The sequence below is a fragment of the Hypomesus nipponensis genome, chromosome 25, assembly GCF_054491055.1.
Source record: "Hypomesus nipponensis isolate SF chromosome 25, ASM5449105v1, whole genome shotgun sequence".
Taxonomy (NCBI): domain Eukaryota; kingdom Metazoa; phylum Chordata; class Actinopteri; order Osmeriformes; family Osmeridae; genus Hypomesus; species Hypomesus nipponensis.
In genome coordinates, this window is record NC_140385.1 from 985,001 (window position 1) to 999,069 (window position 14,069).

Genomic DNA, 14,069 nt, shown 5'->3' on the forward strand with positions numbered 1-14,069 from the left:
ATGCCTGGATCAGTCAGAACATGTTTAATTAATTTATCGCCTCCCTCCCTCCCTCCCTCCCCCCCCCCCTCCCTCCCTCCCTCCCTCCCTCCCTCCCTCCCTCCCTCCCTCCCTCCCTCCCTCCCTCCCTCCCTCCCTCCCTCCCCCCCTCCCTCCCTCCCTCCCTCCCTCCCTCCCTCCCTCCCTCCCTCCCTCCTCTAACAGGGTGTAGTGCACTGGGGTCTTGAGTCATTCTGGCACCAGGGCTGTTACTATAGATGGCATCAATGGCCACTTTTGTGTGTGTGATCTCTCTCAATCTCATATCCCCCTTTCCTCTTCTTCCATCTCATCTCCCCTCTCCTCTCCTTCCATCTTATCTCCCCCTCTCCTCCCCCTCCATCTCTTCTCCCCCTGTCCTCTCCTCTCCCTCCACGTCATCTCAATGTCTCCTGTTGCTCCCTCGCTTCATCTCTATAACTTGTTCTGATCCTCGAGTCTCCACGTCACGCCACGCGCGAGGCTCCTGGTTGGAGCGCGTCTGTTGTTGTTGATTCATATTTCTATTTTCGGGTTCCCGTTACTGTCTCGTTGCCTGGCTGCCTACAATGCTGTGGTAACGGCGTGTAACGCTTCGCTGTTCTACACCGTCCCAACGTCGATGGACGCTAATATCGGCCAATCCAGAGAGGTTCTACAATAGGCTATTCACGGGCGCCCACCATCATCGAATCAACATCGATTCCTCTCAGAAACGTCAACCTTTATGTTTGAGATCGAGGTCCCCCTCTTCGGTTCTTATTTAACGGTTTGTTCCGCGGTGTAACACCGCGAGGGTGAGGGACTCCCCGCTGACTGTTTAGGCTACGTTTCGTCTCAGACGGCGGAGGGTCGAGCACTCAACTCCTACTCACAGTCCGACAGCCCAGCCCTGTCTCCCGGTCAAAACCAGAGAACGAGCCTCACAATAGAGATGGATTAGCTAACCGGAACACAACAGACGTCTCCTAGACGTCTCTCTCTCTATAGTAATGGAAAACGGTGAGGCCGTTTGATAAACACGCAGCCTATTGGACAACCCTATAGACCCTTATCGATCAGAACTGGAATCATAAAAAATAGGACAGATAGTCGACGGTCATTTTTCGTTGTGGCGATTAAACGTAGGCTGAACCGAAAGACTGATGCGTTTTCTCTCTCGTAATCGGCTGGAATTTTAAGGAAGAGACAGCGAGAAATAAGCACCACTCGATTCACACAAACCATCGCCAACAAGCCCTATACTGACTGTATCGATATCGCCATCAAGACTGAACCCTGCAGCTACACGGTCTTACCTGTGTAGCTTTGTGAAACTGCTTTTTCAGCCCCGCGACAGACATCGCTCCGGTTAGACCCAACTGCACACTCTAGTAATCTTCGTCTCAGTTTTCTTTTAATTGGAAATGTCGTAAGTGACAGTTAAATAACGGCAGTCTGGCGGCTGTTGTGATGAACGCTGGGGTCGGATGGAGAGGCGGACTGGCAACACTGGAGCGTGGCCACGTCTGTGACGTAACTCTGCCGCGCGCCTCAAACACTCCACCAGCACACGACACATTGTTCAGCTGCCGCTACTGACCGCGCGACGCTAGAAGCGGTCAGCAAGGGGCTTTGGCTGTACTGTGACATTACCTGTCTGTGGTGGCTTGCTGACAGTGGTGTTGAGGGGGCAGCACCATGACGAACATCAGTACACCACAGTTTCCGTTCCTCTCAGCACCTCCAGGCATTCTTCTTCTCTGGTAAAACCACAACTCAGCTCTGACAGATAGTAGGTGTGTTACTGGGCTCAACTTCCCTCTCTGACTTGCCTTCTGAGAAAGACCCTTGTGTTACCATGACTACAGGGTCAGGGAGCTTCCTGTTGTTCCAGTTTGATCAAAAGACACATCCAAACTGAGTGTTTTGATTTCAACTTTTTATGAATATGAAACACATAAACACTTACACACACACACACACACACACACATACACACACTTTGACAAAAGTATATTAAATGACATTTGAAGAACCAGAATGACCATCTAAAGCCAGGACAGTTCAAATAGCTGCTGAACTGTTCACTCTATGACATCATCACAGTTCCTCTTCTGTTCACCAAAAGTCCCACCTGCAGGGAGAGGAGAGGAGAGTTACACAGACACCTGAACACACACCTGGACACACACCTGGACACACACACCTGGACACACACCTGGACACACATACCTGGACACACACACCTGAACTATCTTGTGTTCTCACCTCTGGACCTGCAGCACATCTCCAGCAGCAGGGCAGTGACCACCAGGTAGGGACAGGTCACCAGGATACTACATAGCAGTCTGGGCAGAGACAGCAGGGGGGCTGGAGGTGGAGGTGAAGATGGAGGTGGAGTAGGAGGTGGAGATAAAGATGGAGTAGGAGGTGGACCAGGAGGTGGGGCTGGAGATGGAGATAAAGATGGAGTAGGAGGTGGACCAGGAGGTGGGGCTGGAGATAAAGATGGAGGTGGAGTAGGAGGTGGTGCTGGAGGTGGAGGAAGGGCTGGAGGTTAGAATGTATGGGTGGTACCTACATGAAAAAACATTGATGATTATCATCTCACCTCTCACAGCCAGCCATCTCTCTGGAGATCCTCCCAGCTCAGAATTGTTGCACCTGTACAACCCTGCATCAGATGTAGACACAGCAGGGATGGTCATCTCTCCTGCAGCCTCAGTCCTGACCAGAGATCCATCCTTGTAGAAGGCAGCTGTGAGGTCAGAGGGAGGTGTCTGGTATGTACAGCGTAGAGTCACAGCTTGCCCCTGGTTCACAGGGAGGACAGGACTCTCCAGGATCACAGCTCCATCTACAACAGAGGAGACAGATTCATATGATCTTTCCAGATAATCCTATGAAACAACAGTGATGTATTCAGACCATGTGAACGTACCATGTACTGTGATGTTGACAGCATGGCTGTGTTCTCCTGAGCCAGACTCACACCAGTACTCTCCACTGTCCCCTGTGTACAGGTCTTTCACGTAGCAGGAAGAACCCACGAACGACCCCCAGCCTGCTGCTCCACACTCTGAAGACCTTCCTTCTGTGGTGTTCCTCCTCACCCTCCCTCCAGCAGAGCTCCCCTGATCCTCACAGCTCAGGGAGACAGAGTCAAACTCAAAGAACTGAGATCTGCTGGGAGAAACAGTCAGAGATGCTGGAGGAGAGAGGATGGGAGAGAGTAGGGTAAGAGAGAGAGGTTGAGAGAGAGAGAGGTTGGGAGAGAGTATGGGGAGAGAGAGAGAATGGGGGAGAGTAAGGGGAGAGAGAGAGGATGGGAAAGAGTAGGGGGAGAGAGAGGGAGAGAGAGAGAGGATTGGGAGAGAGAGACAGGATGGGAGAGAGTAGGGGCAGAGTAAGAAAGAAAGATCCATTCAGTTTAAATATAAAAGACAGTTGTGGTGATTAGAGAGTGGAGGATACAAGGAAATGAATTATACTGCACTGCTAAGAGTAAAAAGTAGAGTAATCCCTGCATGGGCCTACGGTTTACTTGTGTAAACAGGAATATAAGCATTTCCAAAATATATTTCAAAACCAATTCCAAAGCATAATTATATAATGTTTAACTGATAATAAGAAACTGATTTACACAGCACATCAACAAAGCTGTCGATGCTTTATGTATCTATACAATGGTGTCCTACCTGCCCAAGTAGAGCTAGTATACTAACCCTGCTGTATATGAACACTACCCTCCTACCCCTAACCAGAGTATATACTAACCCTGCTGTATATGAACACTACCCTCCTAACCCTAACCAGAGTATATAGTAACTGTAGCTGTGTAGGTGACTCCCAGCTCTTACCCTGAGATGGTCGACAACAGAAGACACTGGACAGAACTGATGAGAGAAGAGAGGCTTCAGGGTGGTGAACTGCACAGCTGATACACAGTTAAAGTGACATGTCTCTCCTAAACACACACACACAAAGACTAACACACCTGCAAACATACTGTCACACACACACACACTGTCACACACACACACACACTCTGTCACACACACACACACTGTCACACACACACACTGTCACACACACACACACACAGTACTTACAGAGCATGTAGAGTGGTGTGGGCTCCATCCTGACTGACTGCTGGCTGACTGCTGGCTGACTGCTGGCTGACTGCTGGCTGACTGCTGGCTGACTGCTGGCTGACTGCTGGCTGACTGCTGGCTGACTGCTGGCTGACTGCTGGCTGACTGCTGTCTGGCTGACTGCTGGCTGACTGCTGACTGACTGCTGGCTGACTGCTGGCTGACTGCTGGCTGACTGCTGACTGACTGCTGGCTGACTGACTGCTGACTGCTGGCTGACTGACTCCTGACTGACTGCTGGCTGACTGCTGACTGACTGCTGGCTGACTGCTGACTGCTGGCTGACTGCTGACTGGCTGACTGCTGACTGCTGGCTGACTGCTGGCTGACTGCTGGCTGACTGCTGGCTGACTGCTGGCTGACTGTCAGAGATCTGATGCTCACAGAAACATACACTCCTCCACTTCCTGTATTATCGGTCCAATTGGGGGTATTTTATTCACACGTTTCAAACTGCTGTATTTAATTTATTTACTTACAATAAATGTACGATCAACATTACAACATACAACATATAAAAAGGTGAATGCATAATGTTGAAACAGCTAAACCTCATGTTTGATGATACGTTTTGAAAATAGTCCAGTTAGTACAGTTCACGGGAGCGCAATTTTCTAAAAGGTCCACAAGAGGGCGGTATTTGTCAGTAAATGCCTGGTATTCCAACTTGACCCCACACTCCATTCATATGGAGGATTACAGGTAGCCTGGTCCTAACCAGACCCTCGTACATTTCATTTGTACAGAGGGTCTGGGATCGCTTCATTGACAAACGTTAACTTCCTTGAAGGCGGGTCCTCTGTTGAAGTTTAAAACTATTGGATCTGCCCAGAGCCACTCTGATTTGCCGTAACCAATCGCAAGCGTTCGCCTTAGCCAACTCCTTCATCACTACTGTAACGGAGCTAGCTGCCGTAGCTGGAAAATCAAACTTTTCCCGAACCCCGTGGGGAGGAGGGCCACAACATCATGGCCACCAACAAAACTCAGCAAGGAATGTTCTTGCTCCGGCTTTAACCTATGGATATTCGGCAGCGTTGCCACAACCACAGAATAGTTTCGCTCGCATCTTTCTCCGCCGCCATTACTGAACTACTCAAACTAGTGCACATTAACGTCATTGTTCTCAGCCACTACCTCTGTTCGCTGATTGGACCTACAAAAAATGTGTTTCTGAAAACGGACTTCAAAGTCAAACTCCCAGACCTAGTACAGAAGCAAAATCCAAATTGAGCGGAAGTACGTAGGAGGGCTAGATTATAGGGGCCAAAACGAAATAAATAAATACATAAATAATTGAATGGTTAAATTCTTGAATAAATAATAATATAACACATAGCTTAAATAAATGACTAATTATATAATTTAATGCCTAATTGACATACAAAATGTAAAATTACAAATTGAATGAAACAATAAATACATAAATGTTACATGTATTTGTGTGTATATATATAGATTTACGTTTTCATGTGTTCACATTTATTTATTTATACTTTCATTTATCCACGATGTCACTTAATAATAAATACATCTGTCGTCCCCCCTCAAAAGTCAGGGGGCGGGTTAAAGCCTCTGATTGGTGAATGAACAGTATTACACACCAGGCAGGCTCAACCAGTCGATCAAGCTCTCTTAGATCCAGTATTACACACCAGGCAGGCTCAACCAGTCGATCAAGCTCTCTTCGATCCAGAGGGATCCTCTATCGTCTCACAATCCGCACCAGGTGCTGCCATCTTGAATTAGTCAAAAGCAGGTTTCAGACAGCTCATCCCAGAATGGTGTCACTTTTCTTCCCACCTTACTCTCCATTCATCAACCCCATAGAATAATCATTTTCCTCATGCAGGTGGAAGGTTTACTGTATGACCACCATCCACATGATCAAATGTCCCTCCTGGACGCAATGAATGCTGGATGCCTGGACATTGCCAGGGATGGATCAGGCATGCCAGAAGATTCTTTCCTAGGTATATTGCCTTAGATGACATAAGATGTGATGTGGATGAGAACCTATGGCTAAATGCAGAAGATTACAGTACCATTCCTATTGTATCTGTATCAGTGTGTATACAAATTCTTGTATTCTGGAATGAGTGAGAAAAAAAGAAAGATATACAACATATTGAAGCATACTGCATCATGTCTGATTCATTCCAGTAACATAATGCAGTGAATTCTAAACAGTAGAGGGGTGTCCTTGTTTTACATAAGAAAACTTTGTATAATGCTACCTGTTGTTAGTGATTTTTAGGTCATTGTTTTGTGGGTGACAAAGTATGTGTATGAATTGATTTGGAAGTTTTAGTGCATTTTGAATGTGAAATTAACTGCTGTGCCGAGCTGAAAGTTGGTTAGAGAACTGTGTGAAGAGTTTTGAAAAAGTGACTTAAGTATTGAGAAATGTGTCCTAGCGACTGTAAAAAACTAACAGATGACCAGCAGCGTCTGACGGGCTATGGGTTTGAGAGATAGCCAATCAGGCGCTATGTGGTAATCTGTTGCTAGGCAGGTGACAGGCTAAAAGGTTTGCTGTCTTGCACAGAGCAAGTTTATTTGCTAGGGAGCGTGTTTACTGGACAGGATTTGGGAATAGGCATTTTCTATAATCTGTAACCATATTGCCTCGACACAATATTGTGATACATATTTTCCCTTACTTTTGGGTACAGTATGCAAACCATTATGTGAGGTGGCCAAAATCCAGAGTTTTATGAATCTTCTTTATTGACTTTGATTTAATGTTCCTTGGAATGTAGGCTACGTACTGCATGCATGTGGTGATAGGAAGCGGCATGATTGTATTATTTGTTGGAATGAACCAATGACACGTGAAAATTGCAGAAAACAAGGAAAATATTAATCCACCAGTCATTTGTATCTGTTAACTAGCTAAATGTGTTCCTCCTCTCTTGTACACCCAACGTGACGTGGCAGTTTGTCATTTCCTTGCTTGTTGGGTGTAGCCATCTTTTGTACCAACCGAAGATTCAAGTCCAACTGAACCTGTAAGTATTTCTTACCCACGTAGATGGCATAAAGTCGGACTGTATTTGTGAAATAGCTTCTTAAAAATATATAGGCCTAAAAATTGATGTGTTGTACCGAATATATACCACCTATAGTAAAATAGGCCAATATGTCGATCTAACTTCATTTTGTAACCGAATCTCTTCCTTGATGGTCCGTGTACCTGGTGGCCATGAGTTTTGTGTTTTTCAACCCGAAGCCAACAAACTCAAAATAGGGCCATATCGTTTATTCAGTTAGGAGCTCAAACATACATTTAAGTAGGCTAGCTCTATAACTTTTTTTAGTTAGTTTTTTTCGTTTTTGTTTTGATTGTAACACTGGAGCCCAATCTTTCCGTCTCTCTCTTGCATGATATCGAATAATCTAACATGAATGAGTCGTTCATTTTCCCGTAAATGCAGGATCAGAAGTTAAAATGCCAATTGTCATATTTGCTGAAATAAACTTGAAATAAACACACGCTGATAGAAAACAGGGTTCACAGTTACATTTGTAGGACTGTAGCCTATTAAACAAGACCAATCGTTAAATTCGGACCAAACTATTTCATTGGACGACATTCGGATCGAATGCAATAATCGGACGAGTTACTTGTCTGTCAACCTACCCACCTCGGAGCAATGACTGTAAAAACAATGGACACAGTAACAGCGCCTCAGAAGTGAAAAAGCCAAAGCATCTCGATTTCCCTCTGGTGGCTGGCTGCAGTATAGGCAAAGAGTATAAGATAAATTCTTTGGGCGTTTGTCGCATAGTTTTTGTCTATCGGAAAATAATCAGTTGGAATCTTCGTATCACATATTTGTGATGCTACTCCTTAACGGGTTAATCATATTAACAGTCTTTCTCCAGAGTGATGTTGGTTCTACTGTGTCTCCTGGTGCTCCTCATCCTTGGAGGAACTCCTGCTGGTGAGTCTGTTTACCACCAAGATGCAGAAACACACCTGTGTTGACAAAACATGTTGCTGAAAATAAAATATAGTTTATTTAACAGAACATACTGTAGATGAGGGTTTAAATATAGCAGACCTGATATACTCTGCTTTGGCCAAAACAATAAATAGAAAGGCTTGATTATTTCAACTTTTTCTAATGGAAAAAACAAGTAAAGAAATTCCTTCATGCATAAACAATACTTTTATTAAACAACCCTTGATAGTGGATTCTGTCTTTGTGTGTTCTTTCAGTAGAGTCTCAGCTGATTGGTTCACCTGACCCCATCGTTGCTGTAGCTGGTGATGATGTCATCCTACCGTGTTCCCTGCAACCTCCCATCGATACAGAGAACCTAACAGTGGAGTGGTCCAGACCTGACCTGAACCTTAAATATGTACATCTCTATCGGGATGGTCGTAACATACATGGTAGGAAGTATCTATCTTACAGAGACAGGACGATGCTGTTTGAAGGAGAACTGGTCAGGGGCAACGTCTCCCTGAAACTGTCCAGAGTGAAGCTGGAGGATGAGGGGAACTACACCTGCCTTGTTGGCCAGGTTATGACGACTGTCATCCAGCTCAGTGTTGGTAAGGAAAATATTTATTAATGTTAACACTGAGTTCTTCAGTGGTCTATGTGGTGGTGAAGATAATTCTCTCATGAGCAAATGTTGTGTCTTTATTCATAGTGGCGGTCTCTAAACCAGAGGTCACCATCCAGGGAGCCAGAGAAGATGGGATGGGTCTCCAGTGTGAGTCTGGAGGCTGGTACCCAGAACCTGAGCTGGAGTGGAGGGACAGTGAGGGACGCCTCCTCCCTGCTGATGTCACACAGACAGACAGACTCCCTGACCCCGGCCCTCACCAACGCTACACTGTGAGAAGCAGAGTGACTGTACAGAAGACAGACACCAACAGGTTCACCTGCAGGGTTCATCTGCAGGGACTCAACCAGACCAGGGAGACAGAGATCCATGTTCCTGGTGAGGTTCTTAATCATTTATTTAAGTCAATAATTCACAAGCAATTTAATCATTATTTTGTAAACAGCTGAAAAATGATGTCACTGGATCTGCTAGGGTTGACTATGCACTTTCCTTTCTGAATTCATTTTTAACTTTCTTTTGACACTATAACTTAAATTCATTTTTTTGTTGATCCTTTTAAATTGTCTAATGTGTACACTTTTATCTTTTAGGAGATTTATTCCAGATGGCAGAATCTTCCTCTGATACAGCACGGAATGCTGCTTTAATTGGCTGTGCTGTTGTTTTGGCTGGGCTTGTACTGACAGTATTGGTCTGTTACAAGAAACACACTATCCCATACAGCAATGGTAAGACTCACTCACATACTTGTTTGTGCCCATGATTAAATGTGTGTGTACCTCATTGTGTGTGTGTGTACCTCAGTGTGTGTGTGTCTGAGTCTGACATGGTACTTTTTACTGTCTCCTTGCAGGTAGTCAGTTTTCCACTGCAACAAAAGCCAGCAGTGCTGCTCCCCCGAAAGTGCCAGAGATCAGAGCTGCTCAACAACCAGCAGGAGAAATGTGCAGCCCACTGATGCCAGGTGAGATAGCTGTTTGTAGTATTTGGGCTGTCAACCACCCATTATCCACAACCACTCATTATTACATATTTATGTTTGGGTGGATGTACTTCTCATGATCATTATTCCACAGATATAAAACAAGAAGAAGTCCATAAACACCAGGAAGGAAGAGAAGCAGAGGAACATCGAACCAACCATCAACAGCAGTCGTGTGTCACTGGTAAGTGTGTGTTGAGGGAAACTGATGTTTGTGTGTGTGTGTGTGTGTAACTGTTCTACCTCCTGTGTCCTTGTAGATCTGTGTTCCACAGTCCCTACAGAAGTCGTCGACCTTGAGGCTCAAGAGATTATCACACCTCCCTCACATGTAAGTTCAGCGTCTGTTGAAGAAGGAATGTGTGAGTCAGTGTGAGTGTGTGTTGTGGAAACTCCAGACTGTCAGGAAGACAGAGCCGCCTTCCGTGTCACAAACCAGAGAAGAAGACAAGGGGCGTGTCCTTGAGGGAGCAGTATGTTCCTGCCGTTCCAGCAAACTGCAGTCCTAGGGTCGCATTTCTAGGACCCTAGTTTTTTATGACAGCGTTGAGCAGGGTGATGCTGCAATACTATGGCGTCATATCTGTTAAACTACCGTAGGCTACCGTTTCAGGACTGCAGCTCTAAGAACGCAACGGTATTTGAGTGTAATAAACCTTTTAAAACGGTGTTGTACAATAACGGAACACTGCTCTGTCTTACAGACCGACCGTCCGAGTCCGATGGGTACGGGAATACCCCGGTTAGTTCCCTTGACCAAGGAAAACATTCCATTCATCTCTTCCCTCCTGTGTTTTTTCACAGAAGAATTCGGGTTCAGTTTTTTTCCGACTTGAACTGTGTATTATTTTCACAATAAATGTGTTTCTTTGATCATGTCAACACCCACCGCGAGCCTTTGCGACGCTTTGTACCGAGCCACCGTAGCTGAGGAGATCCGCGAGAAGGGCCCGGCACGCGTCCAGAGTCACCGCCGCCGTACCCCGATCCCCGTTACTGGCCCGCCTTGGGAGCAGCGACGGGCACCGCCCCGACAGAGACCCCCGCCCGAGGGCACAAGGCGACCCCGAACGAGAGCAACCGCGAGACGGGCCGCGTGCTACGCTTAGCCCGACCAACCCAGACCTTAGAGCCAATCCTTATCCCCAAGTTACGGATCGAATATGCGAGGTGAACCCGACGGCTCCCTCTTACTGTTGTGTGCGTCTCAGCTGGTTCACCACGTGGTTGTCACAGTGTGTGTGTGTGCAGGGCTTGAAATGAACTTTTTTCTTTAGTAGCACTGGTGCTCCCAACTTTAAAAAGTTAAAAGATTTTCATACAAGTCTTGACAGCTCTTCAAATTTGGAGTGCGAGTTAGCTCCGTGTCACGTGACAACAGTGTGCAGTGACATGGAGTCATTGACAGGTAATATTAACCAATCTAAAATTCATGAAAGTTTTGAACATGAAGATGAAGTTTAGTTGGTTATGTAAGGTAGGATAGAAGGGTGGACCAGTCACTCACTGTATCAGCTCACGGCAGGCACATACTGTGCAGGAGGCTAAGCAGCAAGCGTTTTGTGAAGACATTTAAACAGGTTGCAACATAACCATTATTTGCACACGCACGAATACCCGGAAATATATTTTGTGGTTGCACAGATACAATTTCTTGAGCATATGCTAACAAAATGGTCGCAATTTCAAGTCCTGGTTGTGTGTGATCATGAGTATCATATTGCCGACAGACTCCCTTCATTGTCCTATATCTCTACAGGTTTTACCACAGGTCAAACAGTTCCTGGAGACCCTGAAGATGGTTATGAGTCACATCATATCATCCTCACCTGTAAGTGTTGTGCCTTGAAAGAGCAACGTATGGGGGGATTTGAACATGTCGTGAGGCTCATACTGTACTATCTGTTGACCCACAGATGGAAAAAGGAAAGAGAGAGAGAAAAGAGAGGATAGAAAACATGAAGAATACATCGTTATCAAGTAAGGCGTGCGTGTTTGTGCCTTTGTGACAGGTGTGTAATTATTGTTGTTGTGTCACAATAATAATACTGTCTCATTAGTAGGTATGGAGCATGGTCACCTGGGATACGCTGCCTGCCAACAGGAGGCCACTTGACTGGAGCTGGGATGTTGACATTGCAGCAGTGTGACACACTGGTTCTTGGTTTTAACCGCGGCCCCATATTTGTGTCGGGTCCTGAGGACCCTGAGACGACAGAGATTGGTAACAGTCTTTAGTGAATAAACTGGCAATAAACAGAACATGCAGATAACAGGTTGCAGACCAGAGAGAGACTCGGGCTGGCAGTCCTCAGGAAAACCAGATCCAGGCACATGTCAGCATGGTCAGTAGCTCCTCATCATGTAGGTCCTCATCGGTCGTCAGCAGAGCCATCAGTCAGAGGCAACAGGTTGGCACCAGTGGCTTAGACGGGGGACGGGGGGAGTGGCCACCCTGATAAACATGCTGTCCCCCCCACTGTCCCTCTCCCTCGTGGGTCACATATCGTCTTGCCATCTGGATTTTTTTCATCAATGGAAAAAGGGAATTCAACTTGACATAGGCTACTGGGAGTTATCTTATGACTGTATGACCAATCAACTTCAAAATACATGTATTTTAAAACAATGTATTTTCGGTTGTCAGGCCAGGCATGTCTGTGAAAACATGTATCTCCACTGAAGTAGTGGATCAAAACCTTCCGGCATGAAAATACACTAATCTCCACACTCCAACCCTGGAAAAACAATTCAAGCAAAGCCAGCCTCTGTAGAAATGAACTGTTTTATATTTATTTACCAAATGTATTTGTACTTGCTTAATTACACCACACAGTAGAAATGTACCGAATCAAACGACCGCTACTACTGCGCGCTGCGTCCATGACGACACTGCTTATACGCAACACGCCTGCTCCGCGCCACAAGTAGTTTCGGCGGTCTAAGGTCTAACACCCCACCCTGAAAATGATCCTTTGGGAAACTGGCCAAGTTTGGCGTGCTACAATGGTATATCTGTTGGATGTAGCTGAACAGTTTGCGACGTGCCCATTCCCATGCTTCCTTAGATCAGACTGAAGTGTCCTCTGAAAGAATAACAATGATATTGTCCTTGACTAACACAGAAATGTATGAAATACTGTTCACTATCCTTGCGGAGCCCACAATTGAGGCTGCAGCCAGGGTTATACTGTATCTCTCTAAGATGTGTGCGTGCGTGCTGCAGCAAGTTACACTGGATAAATGAAAGTGTGCAAAAATTAATACGTAAACAAATAAAATAATATACAAATAAATAAATGTACAAATGTGTACTGTAGGCCTATATCAAATACATACACAAATAAATTTAACGTTTACAAATGTTATGTCTCATTTAATTTGTTTATTGATGGTGACAATGAAACAATTGTTCATTTAAACATTTTATCATGGCATATTACTTTTATGTAAGCATTACATTCCTTAGTTATTTATGTAAGCCTATATATATATTTTTTTTTTGTTTTGTCCCATAAAAACCGCCATATGAAATGCTCATACAGAAACATTAAATGCATTCACACACCCGTATGAAACGCTCAGAGATGCAGGTGACATGGCAATATCAGCTAAACGATCTTCACTAGTCTTATTGATCATTGTTCAGCACCAATACAGCGCGATAGACCCACATCAGCCTCCTGATTATTGAATCAGCATCAAGGACAGAGCTGCCGCAACTGTGAAATAACACGATCAATGGTGGGACAGGGAAAAAAAATCCTGACAATAAGATGTATTCCAGATAATAGGCAATTTGACTGGGGTTGTTCAAAACTATAATCATTCTTCGTGGCTGGTAAGCTATTGAATTCATGTAAAATGTTAACATTTACTTGCAAATTGTTTAATGACACTTTACATCGAGGTTGCAGGCCAGTTTATTCTGTAGGGTCAGCCTAAGACGCAGTCCCAGAGCAGGGTAGGGCCACAGCCCCAGGACGGGCCACAGCCCCAGGACGGGCCACAGCCCCAGGACGGGCCACAGCCCCAGGACACAGCCCCAGAGTAGGGCGGCCATCAACCACATATCGAGACTCAAGTTTACATGTTTTTATCTACCCTTTCTTATATATCAATAAACTAAGCATTTTTCTATGGACATTTGTGCCTACCCACCGATTGAGTCGACGTTATGATCAGCGTCTTCTCTCATGCTTCTCCAGTGTGGTTGTTGAACATGCCGCTCAGCCTGAACTTATGCCCCTCATATTTTAGTTGTTTTAATTGGCCAGTATTCATGCATATGGACAAGCCTGTCAGCAAATAGCCGATCGCATGGTAGGTGGCACCAGTGGTGGCCCTGA

The 14,069-nt window shown here is 45.4% G+C and overlaps 3 protein-coding genes across 6 annotated transcripts in view; 1 reads left to right on the forward strand and 2 right to left on the reverse strand.

The window, feature by feature from the left end:
• Positions 1-1,470, reverse strand: part of sh3gl2b (SH3 domain containing GRB2 like 2b, endophilin A1) — a 6,569-nt gene extending 5,099 nt beyond the window's left edge. For both annotated transcript variants that reach the window (XR_014746735.1, XM_084691389.1), the window contains exon 1: positions 1,317-1,470. Coding sequence is in view for 1 of the 2 variants with exons in the window: in XM_084691389.1 (XP_084547515.1) it covers positions 1,317-1,361 (45 nt within the window). In the remaining variant the exon portion in view is untranslated. The remainder of the gene's footprint in view (positions 1-1,316) is intronic.
• A 454-nt stretch (positions 1,471-1,924) lies between these two features.
• On the reverse strand, positions 1,925-4,140 carry LOC146221594 (low affinity immunoglobulin gamma Fc region receptor III-A-like). The gene is made up of 6 exons (XM_084692052.1): positions 4,113-4,140; positions 3,861-3,914; positions 2,942-3,208; positions 2,612-2,857; positions 2,269-2,532; positions 1,925-2,134 (listed from the first exon to the last, which is right to left on the reverse strand). Exons 1-6 carry the CDS (start codon positions 4,138-4,140, stop codon positions 2,085-2,087), a joined length of 909 nt encoding a protein of 302 aa, XP_084548178.1. The 3' UTR covers positions 1,925-2,084.
• Positions 4,141-6,730: 2,590 nt separating this feature from the next.
• LOC146221595 (butyrophilin subfamily 1 member A1-like) lies at positions 6,731-13,084 on the forward strand. Of its 3 annotated transcripts, none has more exons than XM_084691061.1 (11): positions 6,735-7,165; positions 8,043-8,101; positions 8,380-8,718; positions 8,820-9,113; positions 9,329-9,466; positions 9,592-9,702; positions 9,815-9,904; positions 9,981-10,051; positions 11,480-11,551; positions 11,637-11,700; positions 11,784-13,084. In XM_084691061.1, exons 2-11 carry the CDS (start codon positions 8,047-8,049, stop codon positions 11,834-11,836), a joined length of 1,287 nt encoding a protein of 428 aa, XP_084547187.1. In that variant the 5' UTR covers positions 6,735-7,165; positions 8,043-8,046; the 3' UTR covers positions 11,837-13,084. The 3 variants fall into 3 exon arrangements, with proteins under 3 accessions (XP_084547188.1, XP_084547187.1, XP_084547186.1); XM_084691060.1 differs by having other exon boundaries at positions 6,737-7,165; positions 11,781-13,084; XM_084691062.1 differs by lacking the exons at positions 11,480-11,551; positions 11,637-11,700; positions 11,784-13,084 and adding an exon at positions 10,425-10,714 and having other exon boundaries at positions 6,731-7,165.
• The last annotated feature ends 985 nt before the right edge of the window (positions 13,085-14,069 follow it).